We start from the raw sequence: 19959 nt of genomic DNA on the forward strand, positions 1-19959 counted from the left end.
CAATACTTATATAATAACTAAATAACAGTGTCACTAATTGAATGAGAATGACCACTGGTTTATATGTTGAAGCTTTCTCACGGAAACTAAACCTTCATAATACCGTTAATACGGCAAATACACGCAATAACAGAAGATCCTTCAATATCTATCCAACATGAAAGGAGTCCGAAGTAGCTCTTTTGCAGATAAACGTTCGCGAGGGTCTATCTGCAACATATAGAGAAGGAATGATGCGAGGCTCTCCGCATTCTCAGCACCAAAGTTCTCGGGTAATCGTTCGCGTAGGTAATCTACAAAGTCCCCGTACTGGTTGTTCGAACCGAGTCGTTTCTCAATAAGAATACCGTGGTCATTGTCTATCTCCTCTCGTGTGATGCCGAACGTGTCCAAAGGGAACAGCGGCTCATTCGTTGCTAGTTCGAATATCTTTACTGATATCAGAAGGAACGTATATTTCAAGAAAGGGATTGGTGTTGACATACCAAACATCCCAATGCCCAGATATCCAGCGTAGTATCAATTGAAGTATCCCGGGTATGTCTAATCAGCTCAGGTGCGCGCAAGCCCAAAGGTGTCACTGGTTTTTCATGACAGTGTTGAACATATTGAGCTAAGTTAAGCCTCAGTGAAGCTATCCGGACAAGATTCGATACAGACATGTGTGTCTTACCTCCACCCAGATCCCCAATCCTAATCTCCAGTGTTGAGAAATGCGCATCACTCAACTGGCCTCTTCGCCTTTGGCTAGGCATCAAATACTCAGGAGCGCTGTCATCTACAGTAACTCCTTCCAACCACTTGATGGGACTGAACTCAGGAGGTTGTAATAACGCCTCCCTGTCTGTGCCCCCAGCCACTGAGAACAGGATATTTGCCGGTTGAAGATCTGCATTAAGCTCATTCAGAAATCTGCATACATAACCTGATATATTGACATACCACAGTGTACAATACCTAACTGATGTAAAAAGTCAAGTCCCAGCAAAAGCTGACGACAAACAACCCGTATATAGCCGACTTCACGCGGACTTCCACTGACCGTCATTGCTGCCCCGTCAGATAACGTCGCAGGGAAAACAAGACACAAGTGAGTTCCGTTCGGTCCTTTGGTGTAAAATTGATCGAGTAGTTGAACTACATGTTCCTTTCCGGGATGATTTTCATTGAAATCTGAGAGGGCAAGGAGGACTGACAGCTCCTTATTGTTGTCTTGGGATGTTTCTGCCTTTAGTATTTTCAGTACAACCTGCTGTGAATTTCTGTTTAGATGTTAGCAACAGATTTCTAGAACAACATCAGCATATGCGTTTTGCAGTAAAGTAGCTCACTTTAGTTGGTCCTTTGCAAGCCATACCGTCGAGTATTGGCCATATGCTAACTTCCCAATGATTTTGTATCTCTGCTGGAACACATCGTGGAGATGCACGGGGTGATATCCTCCTGGACGGTATTCTTCAACGGGCTCTACAGCATCGTAGATTCTCTCGAAGCGGCACATATTTTATGTCAAGAGAGTGGTGGAACTCTTCTGGGAAACGTCCAGGATGAACATGGAGTTTTTGTCCAGTCATATGACGTAGTTTCTAGGTTATACCATTAACCTCATAATATATTGAAGGACTGTATATGTTGTCATGGACATAAACGCAATGAAGATAGTAGATCTACAACGAGACTCCCACGTGGATGTCTGAGGCATCTACAAAACCCCACGCCAGATCTTATATATTACCCGATTCGTCCTAGCGTGCCCCTCCACCCCCCTCCGAATCTTTACTCCGGCTTCAACTTCAACATTCAATCCCACTACCTCCACATCAATCTTTTCGTCTTTCTTTTCCCTTACATATTATTTATAGACTTAGACTTAGACTTACCCTACCCACCATCACAACCCTCATATATACCGAAAACACAAAACAAAATGGCCCCCATCCCGATAACAATCCTAACCGGCTTCCTGGGCAGCGGCAAAACGACCCTCCTTCTAAACCTCATCCCGCAACTCCCCCCAACCTACCGCCTCGCACTTCTCAAGAACGAGTTCGGCGATGTAGCAATCGACTCCCAGCTCGCATCCACCTCCTCAATCAGCGGCGTTCGCGAACTCCTCAACGGCTGCATCTGCTGCAACCTCGTCGGTCAGCTCAGCGACGCGCTCTTCCAACTCCTCGACGAAGTGAAGCCCGACCGCATCGTGATCGAGACATCCGGGTCCGCGTTCCCCGCGACTCTAGCAATGGAAGTCAATCGGCTTGCGCGCGAACACCCGGGCACATTCAGTTTGGATGGAGTGATTAGCGTGATTGATGTGGAGAATTGGGAGGGGTATGAGGATACGAGCTATACGGCGAAGCTGCAGGCGCGGTATACGGATCTGATTGTGTTTAATAAGTGGGAGGCGGCGGGGGAGATGAAGTTTGAGATTTGTTTGGACCGGGTGGGTGATTTGGAGGTTGAGACACCGTGGGTGAAGAGTGAGAAGGGTCGGGTGGATAAGGATGTGTTGTTGGGGATTGATGGGGCATTGTTCGGGGAGGAGGGGGTGGATGGGGTGGATGGGCATGGACATAGCCATGGAGATGGGAAGGAGGGGCATAAGCATGAACATGGACATCAGTCCGAGGTGGAGGTGCTTTCGGTTACGTTGAAGGCGAAGGAGGAGGGGGCTGTGGTGGATACCAAGGCATTGGTGGAGAAGTTGTTGCGCGCGGCGAACAAGGAAGAGGTGTATCGGATCAAGGGCGTCATGCGGTGCTCGACTGCTGCGCCGCCGGCTGCGTCGGAGGAAGAGGAAGAGCAGCAGAAGGCGGGCCAATCGGTGGCTGTGGATGTGGATGGCCCGGCAGCAAGACACTATATCCTGAACTGGGCCTTTGGGCGCTGGACGTTCACGCCGTCTGATATGGTGGCCGAGACGGCCGATCCTGCGGTGGCGGCTAGAATTACCTTCATTCTGGCCCGGTATGAGTCGGGCAAGTGGAAGAAGAGGCTGGAGGCGGGTGGCCTGGTTCAGGTCGCGGAGGGAAGTACTAGTGAGGGGGCGGAGTTGGTGGTTGAGAGACTGGTCTAGATGGGTTTGTTTTAGACATGTTGTTTTCTGCCGAATCTAGAATTGGGCATGATGCAGGAGCTGGCTCTGCATCGGATGACCTGTGGATTGCGGGGTTGGGCTATGTATACATGAAACTATGATGACAATGTGGGGTGATAGAGGTCAGGATAGACTAGAGGTAGACATGACTCTGTCTGCAATGAAGATAGGGGAAACCCATTAAAAGGTCTAGGCATAGATGGCCATATATAGACACTTCAGTAATCTGCACACTGTATTTCGACCCGAAATCTACTCTAAAAGCACACGAACACATTTATTAACAAAGCAAGTCAACGAGCGACCTACTAAGTAGAGCAACATATAGGTACCAAACATAGAAGCCAAAAAAGATATCAAACAATAGTAAATCTAGTACTCGAGGAGCGCAGAAGCCCCGGCTTCGCTGGAGATGTAAATCACCTCGTGGTTGTCCGAAAAGCCGTTGAAGCGGGTCGCGCTACACTTGGTGTAGGCTCCCATCTCCTCGAAGTAAAGCCAATCTCCAACTTCCAGCAGAGCTGGCAGCTCAATGCGCTTGGAGATAACGTCAATGCCGTCACAGGTCGGCCCCCAGATGGAGTACGTGACACCCCCCGAAGTCGCAGCATAAGGGGAGTTCGCGGCCGATGCGCAGGTCAGGACCTGAGCCACGGGGTGCTGGTGGTCAAAAATGATGTTGGAGAAATTTCCATACACCCCGTCGTTGAGATACAGCATATAGGCGTCGTTGGTCGGGTCCTCCGGGTCGCGCACCTCACGGCGAGCGATGATGTTGGCTGCCAGAGTGAACGCATTGGCAACATAGTAGCGACCCGGTTCGGCAATGACCCGGATGCTAGGCGGAAAGTAGGTGTCCAACGCCTCGCTCAGAACGCCGGCGAATTTCTCGAACGTGTCCTGGGAGAAACCTCCGCCGACATCCAAAGTGTGCAGTTCATGGCCAATCTCTGCGGCTTGGTCGAACACGAGGCGCGCGTCCTGCACGGCCTTCAGGAAAGCCTTAGGATCCTCAGCGCCCGATCCGACGTGAAAGCTCACGCCGACAACCTTGAGCTCGAGCTGGTACGCCAATTCGAGGAGCTGGCGAGCAACGTCCAGGGAAGCTCCGAATTTCATGCTGAATTGGCACAAACTGTTCGAATCATCCGTAAGGATGCGCAGATAAAGCTCAGCGTCCGGGTAGTTGGCCTTGATCTTGTACAGCTCATCGGCGTTGTCGAAAGTCATCTGCTTGACGCCCACCTGGGCCGCGTAGCGCAGATAGGACTTGGTCTTGCAGGGCTGCGCGTAGATGATGCGGCTCGGGTCGATGCCGGTGTCAAGGGCCATGTCGATCTCGGCCTTGGACGCACAATCAAAACCGTTTCCGAGTTTAGCCATGAGGCGAAGGATCTCCGGGTCCGGGTTGCACTTGACCGCTATTGACTCAATGTTAGCCGCTGTCACAAGATCCCCAATTGAGCATCCAGTCCTTACCGTAGAAAGGCCGAACACGGCTCAAGTTCATTTTCCAGCGCAGATGCTGGCGGTAGATCTCCCCCATATCTGCCACGTAAAACGCGTCCTCCTCACCCGGCGCGCAGCTGTCCACATTGACCTCGGCTGCGCGCTTCTTCAGGATGTCCAAGACTAGTTCCTTGGCAGCCAACCTGGATTGCGATATGTCGTCCCCTCCATGATTGCTGAATTGACCATGATCCCAATTGAGATTATGGTCTTGTTTCTCCTGGTAGTATTTAGGAGTGCATACTTCAGCAGGTACACAAGCAGTCGGTGCCATAACCATGCGCGCTGCGACGGAGCACGGAATAGGTCTTTGAAAAAAAGTAAAGTAATAAAAAAAAGTTGAGTGTCTTTAACGCGACTGCGTGTTAGGGAGGGCGAAAAGATTCGCAACCGAAGTTGACTGGACCAAGCCTCCTAGACCCTTCCTCCTTGAGAGGAAGAACCTTCAGAGAAGTCCTATGCGGCAGCTCAAGAAAAGAGGGGATGAGCGGCGTGGGCGTCAGGAGGTTAAAAGGAGGAGCACCGAACGGAAACACGGGAGTCGACACCAGCAGGAGGGGGAATGTTGTTAAGAGTGTCGCGGGGACGTCTCGGAGATACAATGTGACGAAGAACGAAACGCGAGGCTACGAGAGCCGTGGTGAGCTTGGAGCCTTTGGAACTGGTGGATTCCAAAGGCCTAGAAAATGCGCCGTGGAAAGATTGAGTGAAAGATTGGGAGAGGGAAAAAAAAAACAAGGTTTTTTTTTCCCAATAAGAAGAAATCTGACGCGACCAGCCACTGATCAGCAAGCTTGTATGACAGCTCCAACGAGAATTGAAAGGGGTTGCGAGATTTAATTTCTGGGTCCGGGGGGAGGGGAGGGGGAAGGGCAGGAGGTGAGAGGTGCGTGCAGAGTTTTAACGACTTGGACGCGGAGGTTAGGGCAAAGGGCACGGCGTCAGGCAGACACCCGGGGGGGAAGGGAACGATCTCGATGAGTCGATAATACGAGGAAGGCCGAGCGCTGCAGGACACCCAGCAAGGAACGAGAGAATGGATGAAGACTTACCGCAATGGCTCGATGTGCACGGGGGAACGCAACAAAGGGATGATGCAGACGAAGTCGAAGAGAGAAAAAGCAGCGACAGAATGGAGGAATGAGAGAGTGGTTCTCGTGGGGGGGGAGATTACGGCATCTCCCGAATCACCGTGCCCCTCTCTCGTCACCGCTCGGTACGGTCATGTATAGTATGTATAGTATGTATCTTACCTCCGTCTCTACTTCGCCCTTCCATCATTATTTCCCTCACCTTCAACGTACCCCGGAGTGGATCTCTGCCCTTCACACAGTATGGTTACTTTTTCTCTCTTCCCGCCAGTAATGGTTGACGTGGTCTCAATCTTGCTGCCTGTCTCCTGTCCCATGGGAACCTGACAGATCCCCTTGATCGTTGATTCGGCCTGATGCCCTCCCGATTTTCCCTCAACTTTCCAATAGATCAGTCCCTGAAGATCCGTCGTCTGAATCCTGGACCTACGGACAGTTTGCTAGTGTACCAGACATTTTGAGTCACTTTTTCTCTCGAACCACATGCCTCTGCTTATCACCAGAGGACGGCTGCATCTCAGCACCTGCCCCCCCGGGATGCGTCATCCGTACTATCTAGATCGATGAGTACTACGCCGTACTTCCCGCGCGACTGGCAAGGAATACAGGTTAGTGGTCCCTCGGTTGTGAAGAAAGAGAACCGGGCAAGTCCTTCCCGCGAGCTAGAATTTGAACCGGCTATACCAGGTCGTACATGGGTAGTATAGGCCCGGAACAGACTGTTCCTGGTTTCGCCACTTAAGCCTGTTTCTTGGAAAGTGCGGCATGACGCGCTGCCGTCCGTCTTTCTGATGCCCGTCTTATTAGCCGCCTGTCCATTGGCTCAGAAAGCTTGACCGCCGTGGCTCGTTGGTCGGCAGTATTATAATCGCTCCACTCGGGCGGTGACAGTCCCTGATCTACAGTCATGTGGCACGTGATGGATATCCTATTTGCACCACCCATCAAGATCAAGGCTACGTCCTGGATTCTCCAGATGATAATATTAGCTGCTGCTTGTCAAGTAGAATTGTATTGTATTCATGTCTTACAATGCTATGTAGCCTTATACCAGATTGAGACATGAGTGGCAAACCAACTACTACTAGTGATCCGTTCGTCCTACAGTGTACTAAATATATCTCGATTGAGGCACGAATCATGGGATACGACCAGCAATCTTACGGCATCATGTGGTAGGGCACTGCCTACTACTACTACTTACTAGCATCGTATGGACCAAGACATATTGACTAAATCTCACCGAATGCTGATTTTGGTGAATTGATGATTGCAAAAAGCAGAAAACAAAGATATCAAAAGGTTTGATATCCCTCAAGCATAAGGCTTTAGAAGGAGACATTGTCATTATTACCACTACTGTACTATCACAAAAAGCCCAATAATGAACAATCACCAACTCCAAGACCACACCTCAACAAGCCACTAAAAGACAACATAACAACATAACTCATGTACTCATACATTGATATTCCTAGCAGCCACCCGAAGCGCTGCAAGTCAATCCAACCCAATGATTCAAACAATCTCAGATAAACAACTCGAACGGAACCAGCCGCCCAACCGCAACATGCACCCAAACTATCAACGCCTCACCCCAATCAAAGGCCACCGCACCTTGCTCGGATCCGTCTCAATCTTTCCGCGCTCACGAGTTGGACCAGCCAACTGACCACTACTACTAACACTTCCAGGGTTGAGGCTAGTACTACTCTTCGAGGACATAGTCGTCGTTGTCGAACAAACACCACCACACTTGGCCGACCATGCATTCATATTCGCCGGACGCTTGCCCTTGTCTTTGTTTCGAGATTGCTCCGCACCAGGACGGATAGTAAGTTCGTTCAGAGGATCCTGCTTGAACTCCTGTCTCTTCCAGCTGTTGGACGACTGGTCAAATGTCAGTGCCTGTGTAGGGTCGAACATCAGGGGGACCAGATCTTGGTGTTTGCGGTGCTGTGCATTTGAACGCTTAAGCCCTCCACTCACCGCAGGATTTGCCTTGTTGGCATTTAAGTTGAATTTGCGTTGTGACGGTAGGGACATTTCCGGAGGGGGCTAGTTAAAGATGGTTGTGGTTATGATTATTGTTGGTATAGTTGTTCAGTTGGTTGGGAAGGTTGTAGGAAATAGGTAGGTAGTCGACGGAGAGTATAGTTAGGAGAGTGGGGGGAAGGGAATATAGAGGGAGAGATATGATAATTGTTGATGGTGGGATTTGAAACAAGTGCCAATATTGCATGGGTTGTAAGATGCTAACACGAGGTGGGGGCTAGAAGGTTTCCAACTGTTTATATGTTGTGAAGCCAGAGATATTGGATATGAGCTGAGGCTCGTTTGGAGTTCTCCTTATGTCAAAACAAAGAGTAGGCTTACGGTCAATGTTTCACTTTGTTGCGGCTTCTTCTTTTGTTTGAACCGGGGTCTGCTGCATGGGGACGGCATGCTGGGACCGAGCAGGAAAAAGAATTCGAGGAACAGGGGCCGGGCGAGAATGTTATATACGAGTGTCTGATATTCTATCGTCGTCACGACGATGGCCGTGGACTGGTGAAGAACTCCCAGTTATCAATGAAAGGAAGTGAGTTTCAGTTAGACAGCGTCACCTGATCCGCAATCTGGAAACACTACCATGTATATCGGCAATCTTCTGCTGTGAGATACAAATCCTTTATTCTCAGCAACTATTGTCCTTCGAAAGGACTATTCTGGCCATACTATGCTAGAGGGGATACAATGACGGTGTTTACGGCAATACCATGGACAATTGGCTATCTTCGCCACAAGTTTCATGAAGACCAAATTAAAATAATTATCAATCATAAAAAAGCTATATAATACAAGAATTGTGAAACGGATATCAGTGATGTAGAAAAGGGAACAAACGCTAGGAACATGTAGAATCAGATGGGGGTATAATAACGAGGAAACAACAGCCTTTCTTCTCAGTTTGTCGCATTCACAACCACAAGACCCATCTGACACCTGAAAGAACACCCCGAAAAACGCCTCGCAAGATCTTGAAAGCCATCACAATTAGCCAAACCCACCAGAGCATACCAACTAATGCCCATTCGAGCATCACAAACCCAGTGCGCCGTACCCAGCGCAGCCGGCGATGACGCCTCCTGACTCCTTTGTCGAGTGTATCGCTCAGCTGTTTAACAGCAAGCGTACTAGTGGTGTTGAGCTGAATGCTCAAGTCCTCCGCATCCTGTGTGGCTGCCTGAACACGCGGGGAAATCGTCTCGTTGACCATGTCCTCGAGTTTGTTCAGTTGCGATCTTAAAGGAGATGAGACCGAGCCAGAGAAATCGTCTATGGATTGTTGGAACGAACGATGTGTTTTCTCGAAGCTTCTGAGCAGGCCCTGTGCGGCTACATCGTACTCATAAAGCCGACTTACTTGAGGTACGGATGCTTCCGTACCAAATGTGCGCCGAAGGAAGTCTGGTGGTGGCTGCCGCACACATTCTGCTCGGCGGGTGATCTCTCGAGCTTTGATTCCCGAAGAAAGAAGAAGGGCTCGGGTGCGCTCAATCTCGCGCTTGCCCGGAACACCAACAACAAGCGAGCTAGATAAGCTGCGGTTAGAGATACTCCAGCTTCTTGACTCAGTTGCCAGTCTTGGGCGTTTTTCCTGGGACGATGAAGTAGTGTCTGCTCTCGCTTGAGCAAGACCCGTGACAGGAGGCCTTGTCAAACTGAAGGGAACACCGACATCCCTGATGTTACGCTTTCTGAATTGTTCTGGCACAGTATGAATATCAGGGCCAAATCGTAGTTTCTCATGACGGGTTGCTGGCGTATGGAGAGATGTAGAAAACCCACCCACTTCTCTCTGTGAGTCCGTCGTGTCGATGTCAGCACCGGCCTTCGAAGGACTGCCGTCGACAGGCGGTTGATGTTCTTCTAATCGATCATGCCGAGGCGTGGAGACAAAGGGAGACATAGAAGGCACATTAGTCTTCGAACTGATCTTCTCAAGGTTCCTGCGTGAAGTTCGATTGGCATCGTCGGAGAACGTAGGAAACCGGCGCAAAAGAGACTTGGCGCCAGACATTCTATCACCTCTAGCTTCTTCGGGGTCATCAGAAGGATCGGAAACAGAACTATCCGTGCTTGAAACGGAAGATCTCCGTGACTGGGCAACGGTATCCTTTTTAAGTATTAGATCCCCTACTTTTGACATTTCGTTGCCCACTTTCTCTGCGATCTTCCCAGGGCCTTTGAATATTCCACGCAGCTTGGATTCGCCCTGTACTGCGTCTTTGCGGTTTTGTGAGTTGAACTTTGATGGGTCTTCCTGAAATACTGAAGAGATTCGATCGGGAAGCGGGCTTGGTTCCAGCCTTCCACCTTGGGGAATACCCTCGGGATGCCCAGTTGAAGTATCCTTGCGCAAAGCCGCCGACTCCAGGGAGCTATCATCTGCAATATCCTTTGTCCGAATATTGCTCTTACTCCGCTCATGTCGAGCACCAATAGCACGTGAGAAGCGGCCTTTTGTAGGCGACGGCGAACGGCTTGCCGGTGGGGATAGGTTGGATGCGATACTTGGAAACATGCCGACCTGCGCATGGAGCTCGGGAGACCTGCTTTCTGCAGTTGATAAGGTTGTCAGGGGGTCGTAGCGGTCATCAACACTTGGAATAGAGGATATAGAACTTCGCTTTCCCTCTGACCGGGCCCAAGTAGGAGATCTTCCGGTCACATAACGAGGAAAAGTGTCATGGGTTGGCGTCAGCCTGGTATCCATGGCGGTGTCATATTCAGGAAGCGCTTCAGAGGCTCGAAGTCGTGAGGCGCCGGGCAGTGGGGACACATCCCTTTCAGAGGACAACGTATTATCCATTGGCGATTCCCGGTACAGACGTCCCTCAGCACTAGAGATGCTCGAAGAGCTACTGGATAATAGTCCGAGTTTATGCCTCTTAGAGCCTGTCATTTTCCTTGATGCTTCGGCTCCATGTCCACTACGGCCAGAGCCGTGGAACCTGTGCCGGCGCCGTCCACGCCCGACTCTGTTGAATTCTGTCGCCAAAACCGAGCGCGAATCAGACAACGAGGTACGAGAATTGGGGTGTTCCGAGTCTAGCGATTGCCGATTATTCTGTAGCGGCTCCGGTGGTTTAATGGGCGTCTGATCATCATCAGGAGTAATGAGGATCGAAGGATCTGGGTAGAGATGATTCCCGTCTCTATCAACGATCTTACTCTTATTCTGCCTTTCCTCAACCCATGCGGCATCGAAAAGGAACTCTGCTGGGTCGATGACCCAGTCTGACCGTGGCCTGCGTGCTTTGACACTGCTAGCGCGGCTAGCACGTCTCAGACTTGAAGGAGGAGAGACGGCAAGATGATCAGGTTCGTCTACCTCTGCACGCGGCGTAGCATCTTTACAATTATGAAACGATGGAAGCCGCAGACATTCAAGGGGACCGTGCGGCTGCTGGCTGTATTCAGCTTGCACTGAATCAACCCACTGATGTACCTTCTCCGTATCGTACCACCCCGCTGCCTCCGTGTCTATTGCACATCGCTCACGGAATCTCACTTTGCGATTGCGAATACACTGAAGAGGATTGTAGACTCGGTGTGATGAAAAGCCACTGCTATGCACAGATCTTGAATCGGCATTTTGATCGTCAATCGGTTGCAGAGGAGGAAGGGAAGGAAGTAGTCGGAGATATTCCGAAAATAGCTCAAAATGGCGACGAGCTTTCTCGGCTCGAGCAAGTGTGCTCTCTGAGAAGCCCTGCGGCAAGGGTTCCGATCCAGCGGAATGTGGAAGTAGACTTGCCACTGAAGATGGCGCATGAGTCGACGGTCCGCTCAGTTGACAGGAGTCGACTATTCTGGTATGATCTTCACCCGGTGCTTGTGTGACCCTCTGGCCATGTTGAGAGCCGCCATGCCCCAGGTCGGTTACTGGAACCGATGCATGTCTAACAGTGTATGGAGCGGATGTTTGACCACCTGCCAGAGCCCATCTACCTCCCGAAAGACGAGTTGAAGCAGAGCGACCCAGGCTATTCCTTTTCCTCGACTCGCTCAAGTTCAAGGCAAGATTCACTATCTGGAGCGAATCCCTATCAAGACCTATGGTGTCCTGATTGTCCGTCTGCTTGGTATGCGACTCCTGGGAAGCCGCATCCTGCTCCAAATTCGATGAAGCAGGAGTCTCCTCCGCTGTTGTGGGTTCCGTATGCTCCGTATGATTGGTATGCTCCGCCTGCTCTACTTGGGATACCTTCTGCTCTTTATGCCGAATCCAAGGAAATCGTGATCGCTTCTTCGGAACTACCAATTCAGGTTCGGGTGCTTCACGCTTCTCCTTGCGGCTGGATTCTGAGCGGCGAGGGAGGTATTGGCTTGCACGCAAGCTCTTTGACCTGGGTAAAAAAGACGAATCGACTAGGAAGCCGCCGGAGCTGGCCGTTCGGCGTTGGGCCCGGCCTCCTTTATCGCCATCCCGAGAGCTGCTGCCGAGAGTGCTGCCCTCTAGCTCCCCGCTCGCTCGTCCCTCGTTCATGTGCGCACCCTTTTTTCGGTCGGAGTTATCATGAGACGTATTGTAGCGTGTGTGGTAATCTGGCTGTGTCTCATCGGTCTCGGGTATAGGAGGTGTAAGTGGATAGGAATCATTAGTCTTCGGCGACATCAAAGCTATGGTGACGAAGTGGTCCGTCCCGCGGGATAGGAAAGGGGGCAACGTCCACGAGGAAAGGCCGACATGGAGATATGCGAGAAATCACTAGAGTTCAGTCATGGCTCCTCAAGGGAAAATAACCATCTAGGAAGATCAATCTGGACACCCCCTCGTCCTCGTCGTCCAGATGTGGTCTGACGATCGCTACTTCATCAGTAGGCAGCAGGTGCATCATGCGCCGCGGCCCACGTGGAACTGCAAACACAGCAAACAATCCCCATCAATATTAAGCATTCCCCAGACTTGATTATCGACTTTATCAAGATGCTCCACTCCACACATACATGGTGCAGCAGTGGGATTCTTCTAGAAAAGGCGCTTAAAGCTCCCAACTAGTATACAATATACAAAGGAAAATATCTAGCATTGACTCTAACAACGCAGGCGGACAACTAGAGGTACAAGTCCTGTAGATAGGAGGCATGAGGTACAAGAAAGCTAAAATGATGTCGGGAGAATTATTTCTCTACTCAACCCTCAAACATTGTAAACGCGCCTCGGTTTCGATCACCTGCAGATAGAATATGTCAGTTCGATATCATTTAGACAGACAGGAACTTTTAGGGGGAATCCTTACCTCCAGAGCTTGCTTAACTTCCAACACTCTGCGAACATCCACAAGCCAGTCCTTGCTCAGAATCTTGGCCCACCCCGAAAGACTGTTCATCTCACGAGCTGCAGCATCGAGGTTACCTTCTTCCAGAAGGCTCTCGGTCCGGTACAGCACACTCTCCACATCGTCGCTACCGGCAACAGCATCCTTCTTGAACATGACCTTGCTCAGAACAACGCTGGCAGCGTGGCTAGCGATACCTGCATCTTCGGGCAGAAGGCTGGCCTTGCGCACCTCATCAGCGACACGACGGAAGCGCTCAATGATCTGAGAGGTCGAAGGGATTCCACGCTGGTAAGCAGCAGGGTTGATAGAAGAGATGGCGGCCTCAACAACGGGGTCCTCAGCGGCCAATTCCTTCACGGCGACAAGCTCGCGGACGAAAGGGCGAGGAACGGCAGAGCGATCAACAACGGAGCGCACGGCATCAACAGCCACCTGGAGTTGTTGGGTCCTGAGGTTGCTGTCAATGACCTCTCTCCAGCCAGAGGTAAGCTTCTCCAGCTCGCTGACGTTGGCGGTGAGTTCGTTCAACTTGCTGAGACGGCCTTCACGTTCTCGCTCCACGAGCTCCTTGACTTCGTGCAGGTACTTGCGGTTAAGCTCAATGGCTTGCTCAACCAGCTCGTTCTTGAGGCGCTGTTCGGCCACCTCCTGAGCCCTCTGCAATTCGGTTCTGATCTTCTCCTGGTAGGCATGGGCCAACTTTTCGCGCTCAGCCTCAAACTCCTCGCGGTACTGGGCGGCATCGGCCGCACGCATTTCGTCAAAACGGCGGATGAGCTCGCGAGCAGACTCATCGAAAGTAGCATGGGCCTGCTGGATCTCTTCCTGAGCGGCACGACGGGCCTCCTCACGAACAGCGATGATCTTCTCTCCAACCTTCTGGAGTTCCTCCTTGGCCTTGGCCACGGGCTGAGAGTACTTGCCGGAGTTCTCATCAGCGCTGATGACGGTAATCATGTCGTTGAACGTCTTCACCAGCTCCTGGACGATCGCTTCATCTCCCTCGTTGACCTGAGCAAACTCGAGAGGGGTAACAGCAGGAATGGCCGGTTGTCTGGGTTCCTCCTTCTCAGCAACCTTGGCGGCCTTCTCCTCCTTGGCCTTCACAACAGCTGTGGTCTTGTCCTCGGGCTTAGCGGCGGCGGGCTTGGTTTGCGCTTCGGAGCTCTTCGGAGCCGGAGTGGCACTCATATGGGGGCCCTTCTGGGAAACATCTGCTCCCGAGGTCTCCTCCTCGGCGACCTTCGAGGTAAGTCCGCTCTTGCTTGGGATGGTGATCTTGTTTCCTTCATCCCTTGGGGTCGGGTTAAGGCGGTTCTGGTTTCTCAAAGTGTTGGGGAATCGACGATAGAAGTCACGCTCTTCGAAGTAAAGGACACTCTCCTCACCATAGGGAATGTATTCGGTAAAGAAATCGTGGAAGTTATCGAATTTCAAAGCCAGGAAAACGCCGCCACCGTATGCGAATCCGGAGGTAAGCAGCAGGTAGAGAAGGAATCTGCGGAAGCGTCCACCCTTAGGAGCTGGGGTAGGAGGAGTAGAGGGAGGGAGAGTGGACTCTGTCATACATCAGCACTGGGGAAGCTTGCGACTCAACTGATCAGAGCATTCGTACCTTGTCCTGTGGGTGATGGCTTAGGGACGGTCTCTGGGGGAACAGCAGACTCGGAAGACGGAGTAGCGGGCGTAGGAGCAGCGGTGGTAGGGGGCTTAATATCGGCGAAGAACCTCTGCAGAGAATTGAGACGAGATTAGTTAGGATGTTTATGACTCGACTGCGGATGCCGTCACCGTACCTGACCTGAAAGCCGGCTGCTTGCTCCGGCTCTGGACAGCCATTGGGAGGCGGTCCGCTGACGAGCGGAGGACAGCAGCAACTGTCGTCCCGGTGCAACAGAAGAGCGCAGCATCATGGGCCGCACTACCATGGAGATGAGCGCTGGGAGCTGGCTTAGTTGAGGGGTTGGTGTTGATGGGAGTGAAAACGCGGACCGGAATTGGGATAGGTGCTTTTACGATCCGCTCCGATCCTGCACCGCCAAAGAGTGGCTCAGCTCGGGTCACTTCGCACCGCCCGCGCCGGCTGTCCGGATAGACCGAGCTAGCTGTCTTATCCAATGCTGCAGGACATTATCTTGTCCACAAATTAGCTTTGTAGCAGTAGCAATTACTAATTGTTTTATCTCATAAAATTTATCTGATCTTTGCGTCTACGAGGTTCACCATGCTTCAAACACTTACTATGTGTATGCCACTGGAATTAGTAGATGGCTAGTTCAGATCAGATGACTGAAGGTGAAGTATTATATAGGCATAGCATACTGAGAGTCTCAGGGAGAACACAAAGAAAAAGTAAGAAAGTGACATGAATTCAACCCATTCAGAAGGATACAGACGCCAGGAACGAGGAAGCAGAGACACAGAGAACAACGCGGAACAAAGAAATCATAGGTCCATCCCTGTGGCATAATGTCTAGACAGTCAAATCCAACCGTGCCAGTACAGTGTTAAGCTCTCCCTCCACATCCAATGACGGTATTTGAAAATCTTCGTCTTGTCAGACCAGTGTGCAGTGAGAAAGACTGATGATGACTGGATAAATCATCATGTTCAAATCCGTAGGGATGATTGAATCCCCTGGGAAGCAAGAGACACCTATACGACGCCGGTCGGCCAAAGTTGCAGTAATCACGGCACCATTAGAAAGCCATAAAACAGTCTTGTTCAAAGTCGCTGACGGGTTGCACACTGTTGCCCAGCGTGCCGGTTCACAGTCAAGCTAGAAGACACACGTCTCCTGCATCTAACAATAGCCCATGCGAAAGGAGGAAAGGAAAAGAAAGGTGGATTAGATCGAGGACTCGACACACAACAGTTAGTTAGTATACGCCACTTGGAAAGCCTAGCAGTTGCAGGAACCGGCACCTTGGGTACCGGGTGCTTCTGGCCGCAGATCGACACCAGGACGGGGAGTTGTGCGCAAGTTTCGAGGACCTGCCTGGTCAAGAGGGAGCTTCTTCGCGATTGCTGTGAATAGTTCCTTAACATTAGAGGAGGTCTTTGCAGATGTCTCGAAGAACAGAAGACCAGCTTCACGTGCATAGGCTTCGGCGTCAGCCGTAGGAATGGCCCTCTTGTCCGGGCTCTCCGTCACGAGATCGAGCTTGTTTCCTGCAAGGGCGATGACAATATTCTCGTTTGCCTGACGCTGTAGTTCCTTCACCCATGACTTGGCCTTGTCCAGCGACGACTGCTCAACGTTACGATTAATTAGTTACCATAGGAATGGAGGAGGTCGAGCCGGGAATCATACAGCCTGAGTGATATCGTACACAACGACCGCGCAGTTGGCGTTCCTGTAATACATGGGAGCCAGAGACTTGTATCTCTCCTGGCCGGCTGTATCCCATATCTCGAACTTGACTGTCGTACTTTCGTCCAGGGAGATGGTTTGTGTGAGGAAGGCGGCGCCAATGGTCGACTCGCGGTAATCATCGAATTGATCCTATGCAGTGTTAGCCCCAGTAAGTTATCCGGAAAATCGTTCTCTTGTAGATAAATTTCCGGAAATATGGACGACTTATCCCACCTTGACGAATCTCAGTACTAGCGAACTCTGTGGAGCAAGATAGTCAGCGACCGCTATTTAGGACCCTGAAAATTACAAAATCTCAACCTTTCCGACTGCGGACTCTCCTAGAAAGGGCGAACGAAAACAACATGTCAGTACTTTTGACGCATACTATAGTGGGGCCAATAACAGGGGGAAACCAACCCAGCAATACAAGCTTGAACTGAGCGAACCTGGCCCCGGGACGGGCGCCTGCTGCGGCTCTGGAGGCCATAGTCGATATGGTCGAAAGAACAACTTTAACGAGAATGAGTCAAGAGAGAATAGCGCCCACGATATAAGCACAAAAAGGGGGAGCTGGATGAGGTGGATAGATCGAGATGAAGGGAGGAAACAAGTATTGGAGGCGGACTCGGGATGCTGGGAGGTTTGATGGCGGCCTGTCGGTGGTAGATGACGAAGGGATTCAGCCACACCTGGCCCAAGCCGACTGGCCGCTCTGCGGGGCGGTGTGGCGGCCCTGGCCGATTCCGTCCGCGCCAGCCTTGCTTATCACCACCAGCACATGCTGGCACAACGAGGTGCTGTGAGGTACCTCCGTTTCTCTTGCTCCCGAGCCTCCCTGGAGATCATCCCGGGGTTCCCTGAAATTACGTCTCTGCCTGTTGTTCATTCGTGCCTCTCACCTTCCGTTCCCTTTCACTTTCCCCCCCCATTCCTCTTGCGCAATATGCGCTGAATTTTTCTAACACACTCTTTCACCCTCCCCTGATCTATACTTCTTTTTTAGTATCTCTCCCTTCTTCTGAGCTTCTTCATCCCACGTAGTGGGTAATCGCCCAACAATGGCTGCCTCCGTTCTTCCATTTCGCGACATCAATTTGCACGCTGCCTCCTCTCATTATGCCTTCACTTCACCCTCATCCCCTAATGCCCCGACACTTGTTGTCGAGCGTCCGACCGGCGACTTGCGGCTCAGTAACGGCACCCTCTCCGGAGCCAAGCGCATCTCCAGTATTGCAGGCATTCTGGGTATTATCAAACTGAAGCTCGGTGAGTCCATGTCAATATACTCTCCTGTCCGTCTGTAGTACACACCACACTAATTTGATTAGATAAATACATTATAGTTATCACCAAGGCCCTGCCCGTGGGGCGCCTACGCGGCCACATGGTCTATAAGGTTGCGGCGACCGAGTTCTTGCCTCTGCGTGAGCGCTCTCTGCACGACTATGATGAAGACACCTATCTGGCACTGTTGAAGGAGCTGCTCCGTACGGGACCTATGTACTTTTCCTACGCTCTGGATATCACCAATAGCTTCCAACGTCAGTCGCAAACCGACCCCAACCTTCCTATGTGGAAACGAGCCGATGATCGATTTTTCTGGAACCGTTTCATTCAGTCCGACTTGATTGACTTCAGTCTGGGAGAACACGATGTTACCGGGGTGCGCTACGGACCACAACCTGGAGTTGACCCGTATATTCTGCCTGTTATGTTCGGAATGCTTCGCATCACGCCCGCAAAAGTCAAGTCCACTTCTTTCACATTTGCTCTTATAACCAGGAGATCTAGGTACCGCGGTGGGACAAGGTATTTCTCCCGCGGTATCGATGATCAAGGCCACGTGTCCAACTACAATGAGACTGAGCAGATTGTTATACTCAATGATGCGACGGGAGGTCTCTCTGGATTCTCTGGAGGCCAGTCCCTAGCAAAGGACAAATTGGGTGGCTCAGCGCAGGACCTTCAGGTCATGGCGTTCGTACAGACCAGAGGAAGTGTGCCCGTATACTGGGCCGAAGTCAACAACCTGAAGTACACACCGAAGCTGCAGGTCCGGGGGGTTGAAACTGCCGTCGATGCTGCTCGTAAGCATTTCGCTGAGCAGATCCGTGTCTATGGCGAGAACTACCTGGTCAACCTCGTGAACCAGAAAGGCAGGGAAGAGCGTGTGAAGACTGCCTACGAACAGCTCGTTCGCATCCTCGTGTCGTCCTCTACCGATAGCACCGAAGCGGATGAAATAACGTCGGAGAAGGTGCACGCGGTGGAGCCCGGGCTCAGGCAGAAAGAGTTGGACCGACTCCACTACGTATATTTCGACTTTCACAATGAGACAAAGGGTCTCAAGTGGCATCGTGCGGAGTTGCTGCTGGAACGGCTAATGGACGGTCTAACACGAGGCGGTTATTTCCGTGGAGTAGAAAATCCGGGTGCTCCTGGTGGTCAATTGGATACACGCTCCGCGCAGTCTAGCGTCGTCCGGACGAACTGCATGGACTGTCTGGATCGTACAAATGTCGTTCAGAGTATGCTGGGACGTTGGGCTATAACACGTCAGCTCGTTGACGCAGGAGTTTTACAGCCTGGAGAAGCAGCGAATGATGACCGCGACTTCGAAAATCTATTCCGTAACATCTGGGCAGACAATGCTGATGTTGTGTCTAAGGCCTATTCCGGTACTGGAGCGTTGAAGACCGATTTCACCCGGACTGGCGAGCGCACTCGCGCTGGTATGCTGCAAGACTTGAACAACTCCATCACACGATATGTACGGAACAACTTCATGGACGGTCCTCGACAAGATGGGTTCGATGTCTTCCTGGGCACCTATCTTCCCCCGAACTCCACCCTTGGGAACATTCAGCTCTTCTTGGATCGTCGACCACTGATCATCCAGTCTGTTCCGTATATCTTTGCTGCTGGAGTCTTCTTGATCACGGTAGCTGCCTTCACGAGACGCTTGCCCGACTCCACCGTGTGGCCTCTGCGCTTATTTGTTCTTTTCTGGTTCATCGTCAGCGCCTGGTGTGCCCGTTTTATCCTTGCTCACGGAATGCTCTATGTAAGACTTGTTGTCCTCCTTGTTATGCCCACATACTGACCCCACGACACAGGTAAACTGGCCGAAATTGAACACACCTACAGCTGGCTCTGAGGGGTATCAAGATGCGCTCATAAAGGCTCGGTCTGATCCTATAGTCGGCCAACTACTCCCTGCGAGGAGGCACCAGAGAGGGTACAGCAATGCTCGGCTGGTGTTCCTCGAGGAGGGCAAAACGAGGATCGAGTAATTTGTCCCACCGTACTTTTCATCCACCGCTTCAACAAAACTAAGCATGTTAAGTGACCACTACGTGTTTCTGTACATTTAGTGTTGCTTGCTTGTTCACTTGACTTTAGATCCGTTATGTTGTTTCTTTCCCTCTTTTATTATTTCATATTCTGTTTCCAAGTTCTGGTCCCCGGCCTTTATTTCTTATTATTACTTTTTATAGAAGTCCGTCAACCCTAATGTGATATTCTCGCTGATGGTCGCGCCATTGGCTGTTGCAAGTCTTACTTTTTGCCCAC

At 51.2% G+C, this 19959-nt stretch overlaps 7 protein-coding genes across 7 annotated transcripts; 2 read left to right on the plus strand and 5 right to left on the minus strand.

Moving 5' to 3' along the window:
• Positions 1-54: 54 nt before the first annotated feature.
• On the minus strand, positions 55-1501 carry BO79DRAFT_270280 (serine protein kinase; the record flags this gene model as incomplete). Its single annotated transcript, XM_025687279.1, has 5 exons — positions 55-429; positions 486-613; positions 674-889; positions 943-1262; positions 1332-1501. The coding sequence occupies 5 exons, from the start codon at positions 1499-1501 to the stop codon at positions 142-144; spliced, it is 1122 nt and encodes a 373-aa protein (XP_025537558.1). The 3' UTR covers positions 55-141.
• A 325-nt stretch (positions 1502-1826) lies between these two features.
• BO79DRAFT_198726 (CobW domain protein) lies at positions 1827-3076 on the plus strand (the record flags this gene model as incomplete). Its single annotated transcript, XM_025681367.1, has 1 exon — positions 1827-3076. Exon 1 carries the CDS (start codon positions 1928-1930, stop codon positions 3074-3076), a length of 1149 nt encoding a protein of 382 aa, XP_025537559.1. The 5' UTR covers positions 1827-1927.
• Positions 3077-3308: 232 nt separating this feature from the next.
• BO79DRAFT_210198 (type III PLP-dependent enzyme) lies at positions 3309-5369 on the minus strand. Its single transcript, XM_025682753.1, has 2 exons — positions 4577-5369; positions 3309-4518 (listed from the first exon to the last, which is right to left on the minus strand). Exons 1-2 carry the CDS (start codon positions 4878-4880, stop codon positions 3470-3472), a joined length of 1353 nt encoding a protein of 450 aa, XP_025537560.1. The 5' UTR covers positions 4881-5369; the 3' UTR covers positions 3309-3469.
• A 1687-nt stretch (positions 5370-7056) lies between these two features.
• Positions 7057-8058, minus strand: BO79DRAFT_210199 (uncharacterized protein). Its single transcript, XM_025682754.1, has one exon. It carries the CDS (start codon positions 7741-7743, stop codon positions 7282-7284), a length of 462 nt encoding a protein of 153 aa, XP_025537561.1. The 5' UTR covers positions 7744-8058; the 3' UTR covers positions 7057-7281.
• Positions 8059-8527: 469 nt separating this feature from the next.
• Positions 8528-14997, minus strand: BO79DRAFT_239049 (MICOS complex subunit MIC60). The gene is made up of 9 exons (XM_025684875.1): positions 14825-14997; positions 14644-14758; positions 12987-14587; positions 11677-12349; positions 9529-11628; positions 9104-9498; positions 8999-9067; positions 8875-8959; positions 8528-8825 (listed from the first exon to the last, which is right to left on the minus strand). The coding sequence occupies exons 1-9, from the start codon at positions 14954-14956 to the stop codon at positions 8779-8781; spliced, it is 5217 nt and encodes a 1738-aa protein (XP_025537562.1). The 5' UTR covers positions 14957-14997; the 3' UTR covers positions 8528-8778.
• Positions 14998-15870: 873 nt separating this feature from the next.
• Positions 15871-17034, minus strand: BO79DRAFT_35625 (Rab family GTPase). Its single transcript, XM_025689118.1, has 5 exons — positions 16804-17034; positions 16705-16724; positions 16618-16644; positions 16342-16533; positions 15871-16278 (listed from the first exon to the last, which is right to left on the minus strand). Exons 1-5 carry the CDS (start codon positions 16871-16873, stop codon positions 15931-15933), a joined length of 657 nt encoding a protein of 218 aa, XP_025537563.1. The 5' UTR covers positions 16874-17034; the 3' UTR covers positions 15871-15930.
• Positions 17035-17222: 188 nt separating this feature from the next.
• On the plus strand, positions 17223-19913 carry BO79DRAFT_177006 (putative phosphoinositide phosphatase (Sac1)). Its single transcript, XM_025679892.1, has 3 exons — positions 17223-17652; positions 17715-19450; positions 19503-19913. The coding sequence occupies exons 1-3, from the start codon at positions 17445-17447 to the stop codon at positions 19677-19679; spliced, it is 2121 nt and encodes a 706-aa protein (XP_025537564.1). The 5' UTR covers positions 17223-17444; the 3' UTR covers positions 19680-19913.
• The last annotated feature ends 46 nt before the right edge of the window (positions 19914-19959 follow it).

Source organism: Aspergillus costaricaensis (genome assembly GCF_003184835.1).
Source record: "Aspergillus costaricaensis CBS 115574 unplaced genomic scaffold BO79scaffold_24, whole genome shotgun sequence".
In the NCBI taxonomy this organism is placed as follows: domain Eukaryota; kingdom Fungi; phylum Ascomycota; class Eurotiomycetes; order Eurotiales; family Aspergillaceae; genus Aspergillus; species Aspergillus costaricensis.

Bases quoted from the DNA above. Each gene is read 5' to 3' on its own strand.
- BO79DRAFT_210198 (XM_025682753.1), bottom strand. From the start codon at position 4,880: ATGGCACCGACTGCTTGTGTACCTGCTGAAGTATGCACTCCTAAATAC. The intron at 4,519-4,576 runs GTAAGGACTGGA...TTGAGTCAATAG, and splicing joins CCGTGTTCGGCCTTTCTACG to CGGTCAAGTGCAACCCGGAC.
- BO79DRAFT_210199 (XM_025682754.1), bottom strand. From the start codon at position 7,743: ATGTCCCTACCGTCACAACGCAAATTCAACTTAAATGCCAACAAGGCA.
- BO79DRAFT_239049 (XM_025684875.1), bottom strand. From the start codon at position 14,956: ATGGTAGTGCGGCCCATGATGCTGCGCTCTTCTGTTGCACCGGGACGA. The intron at 14,588-14,643 runs GTACGAATGCTC...GATGTATGACAG, and splicing joins GCCATCACCCACAGGACAAG to AGTCCACTCTCCCTCCCTCT. The intron at 8,960-8,998 runs GTCTCATCTCCT...AACAAACTCGAG, and splicing joins TAGACGATTTCTCTGGCTCG to GACATGGTCAACGAGACGAT.
- BO79DRAFT_35625 (XM_025689118.1), bottom strand. From the start codon at position 16,873: ATGGCCTCCAGAGCCGCAGCAGGCGCCCGTCCCGGGGCCAGGTTCGCT. The intron at 16,534-16,617 runs GTGGGATAAGTC...AACACTGCATAG, and splicing joins TAGTACTGAGATTCGTCAAG to GATCAATTCGATGATTACCG. The intron at 16,279-16,341 runs GTATGATTCCCG...AACGTTGAGCAG, and splicing joins TGTACGATATCACTCAGGCT to TCGTCGCTGGACAAGGCCAA.
- BO79DRAFT_177006 (XM_025679892.1), top strand. From the start codon at position 17,445: ATGGCTGCCTCCGTTCTTCCATTTCGCGACATCAATTTGCACGCTGCC. The intron at 17,653-17,714 runs GTGAGTCCATGT...TAATTTGATTAG, and splicing joins TATTATCAAACTGAAGCTCG to ATAAATACATTATAGTTATC. The intron at 19,451-19,502 runs GTAAGACTTGTT...CCCACGACACAG, and splicing joins TTGCTCACGGAATGCTCTAT to GTAAACTGGCCGAAATTGAA.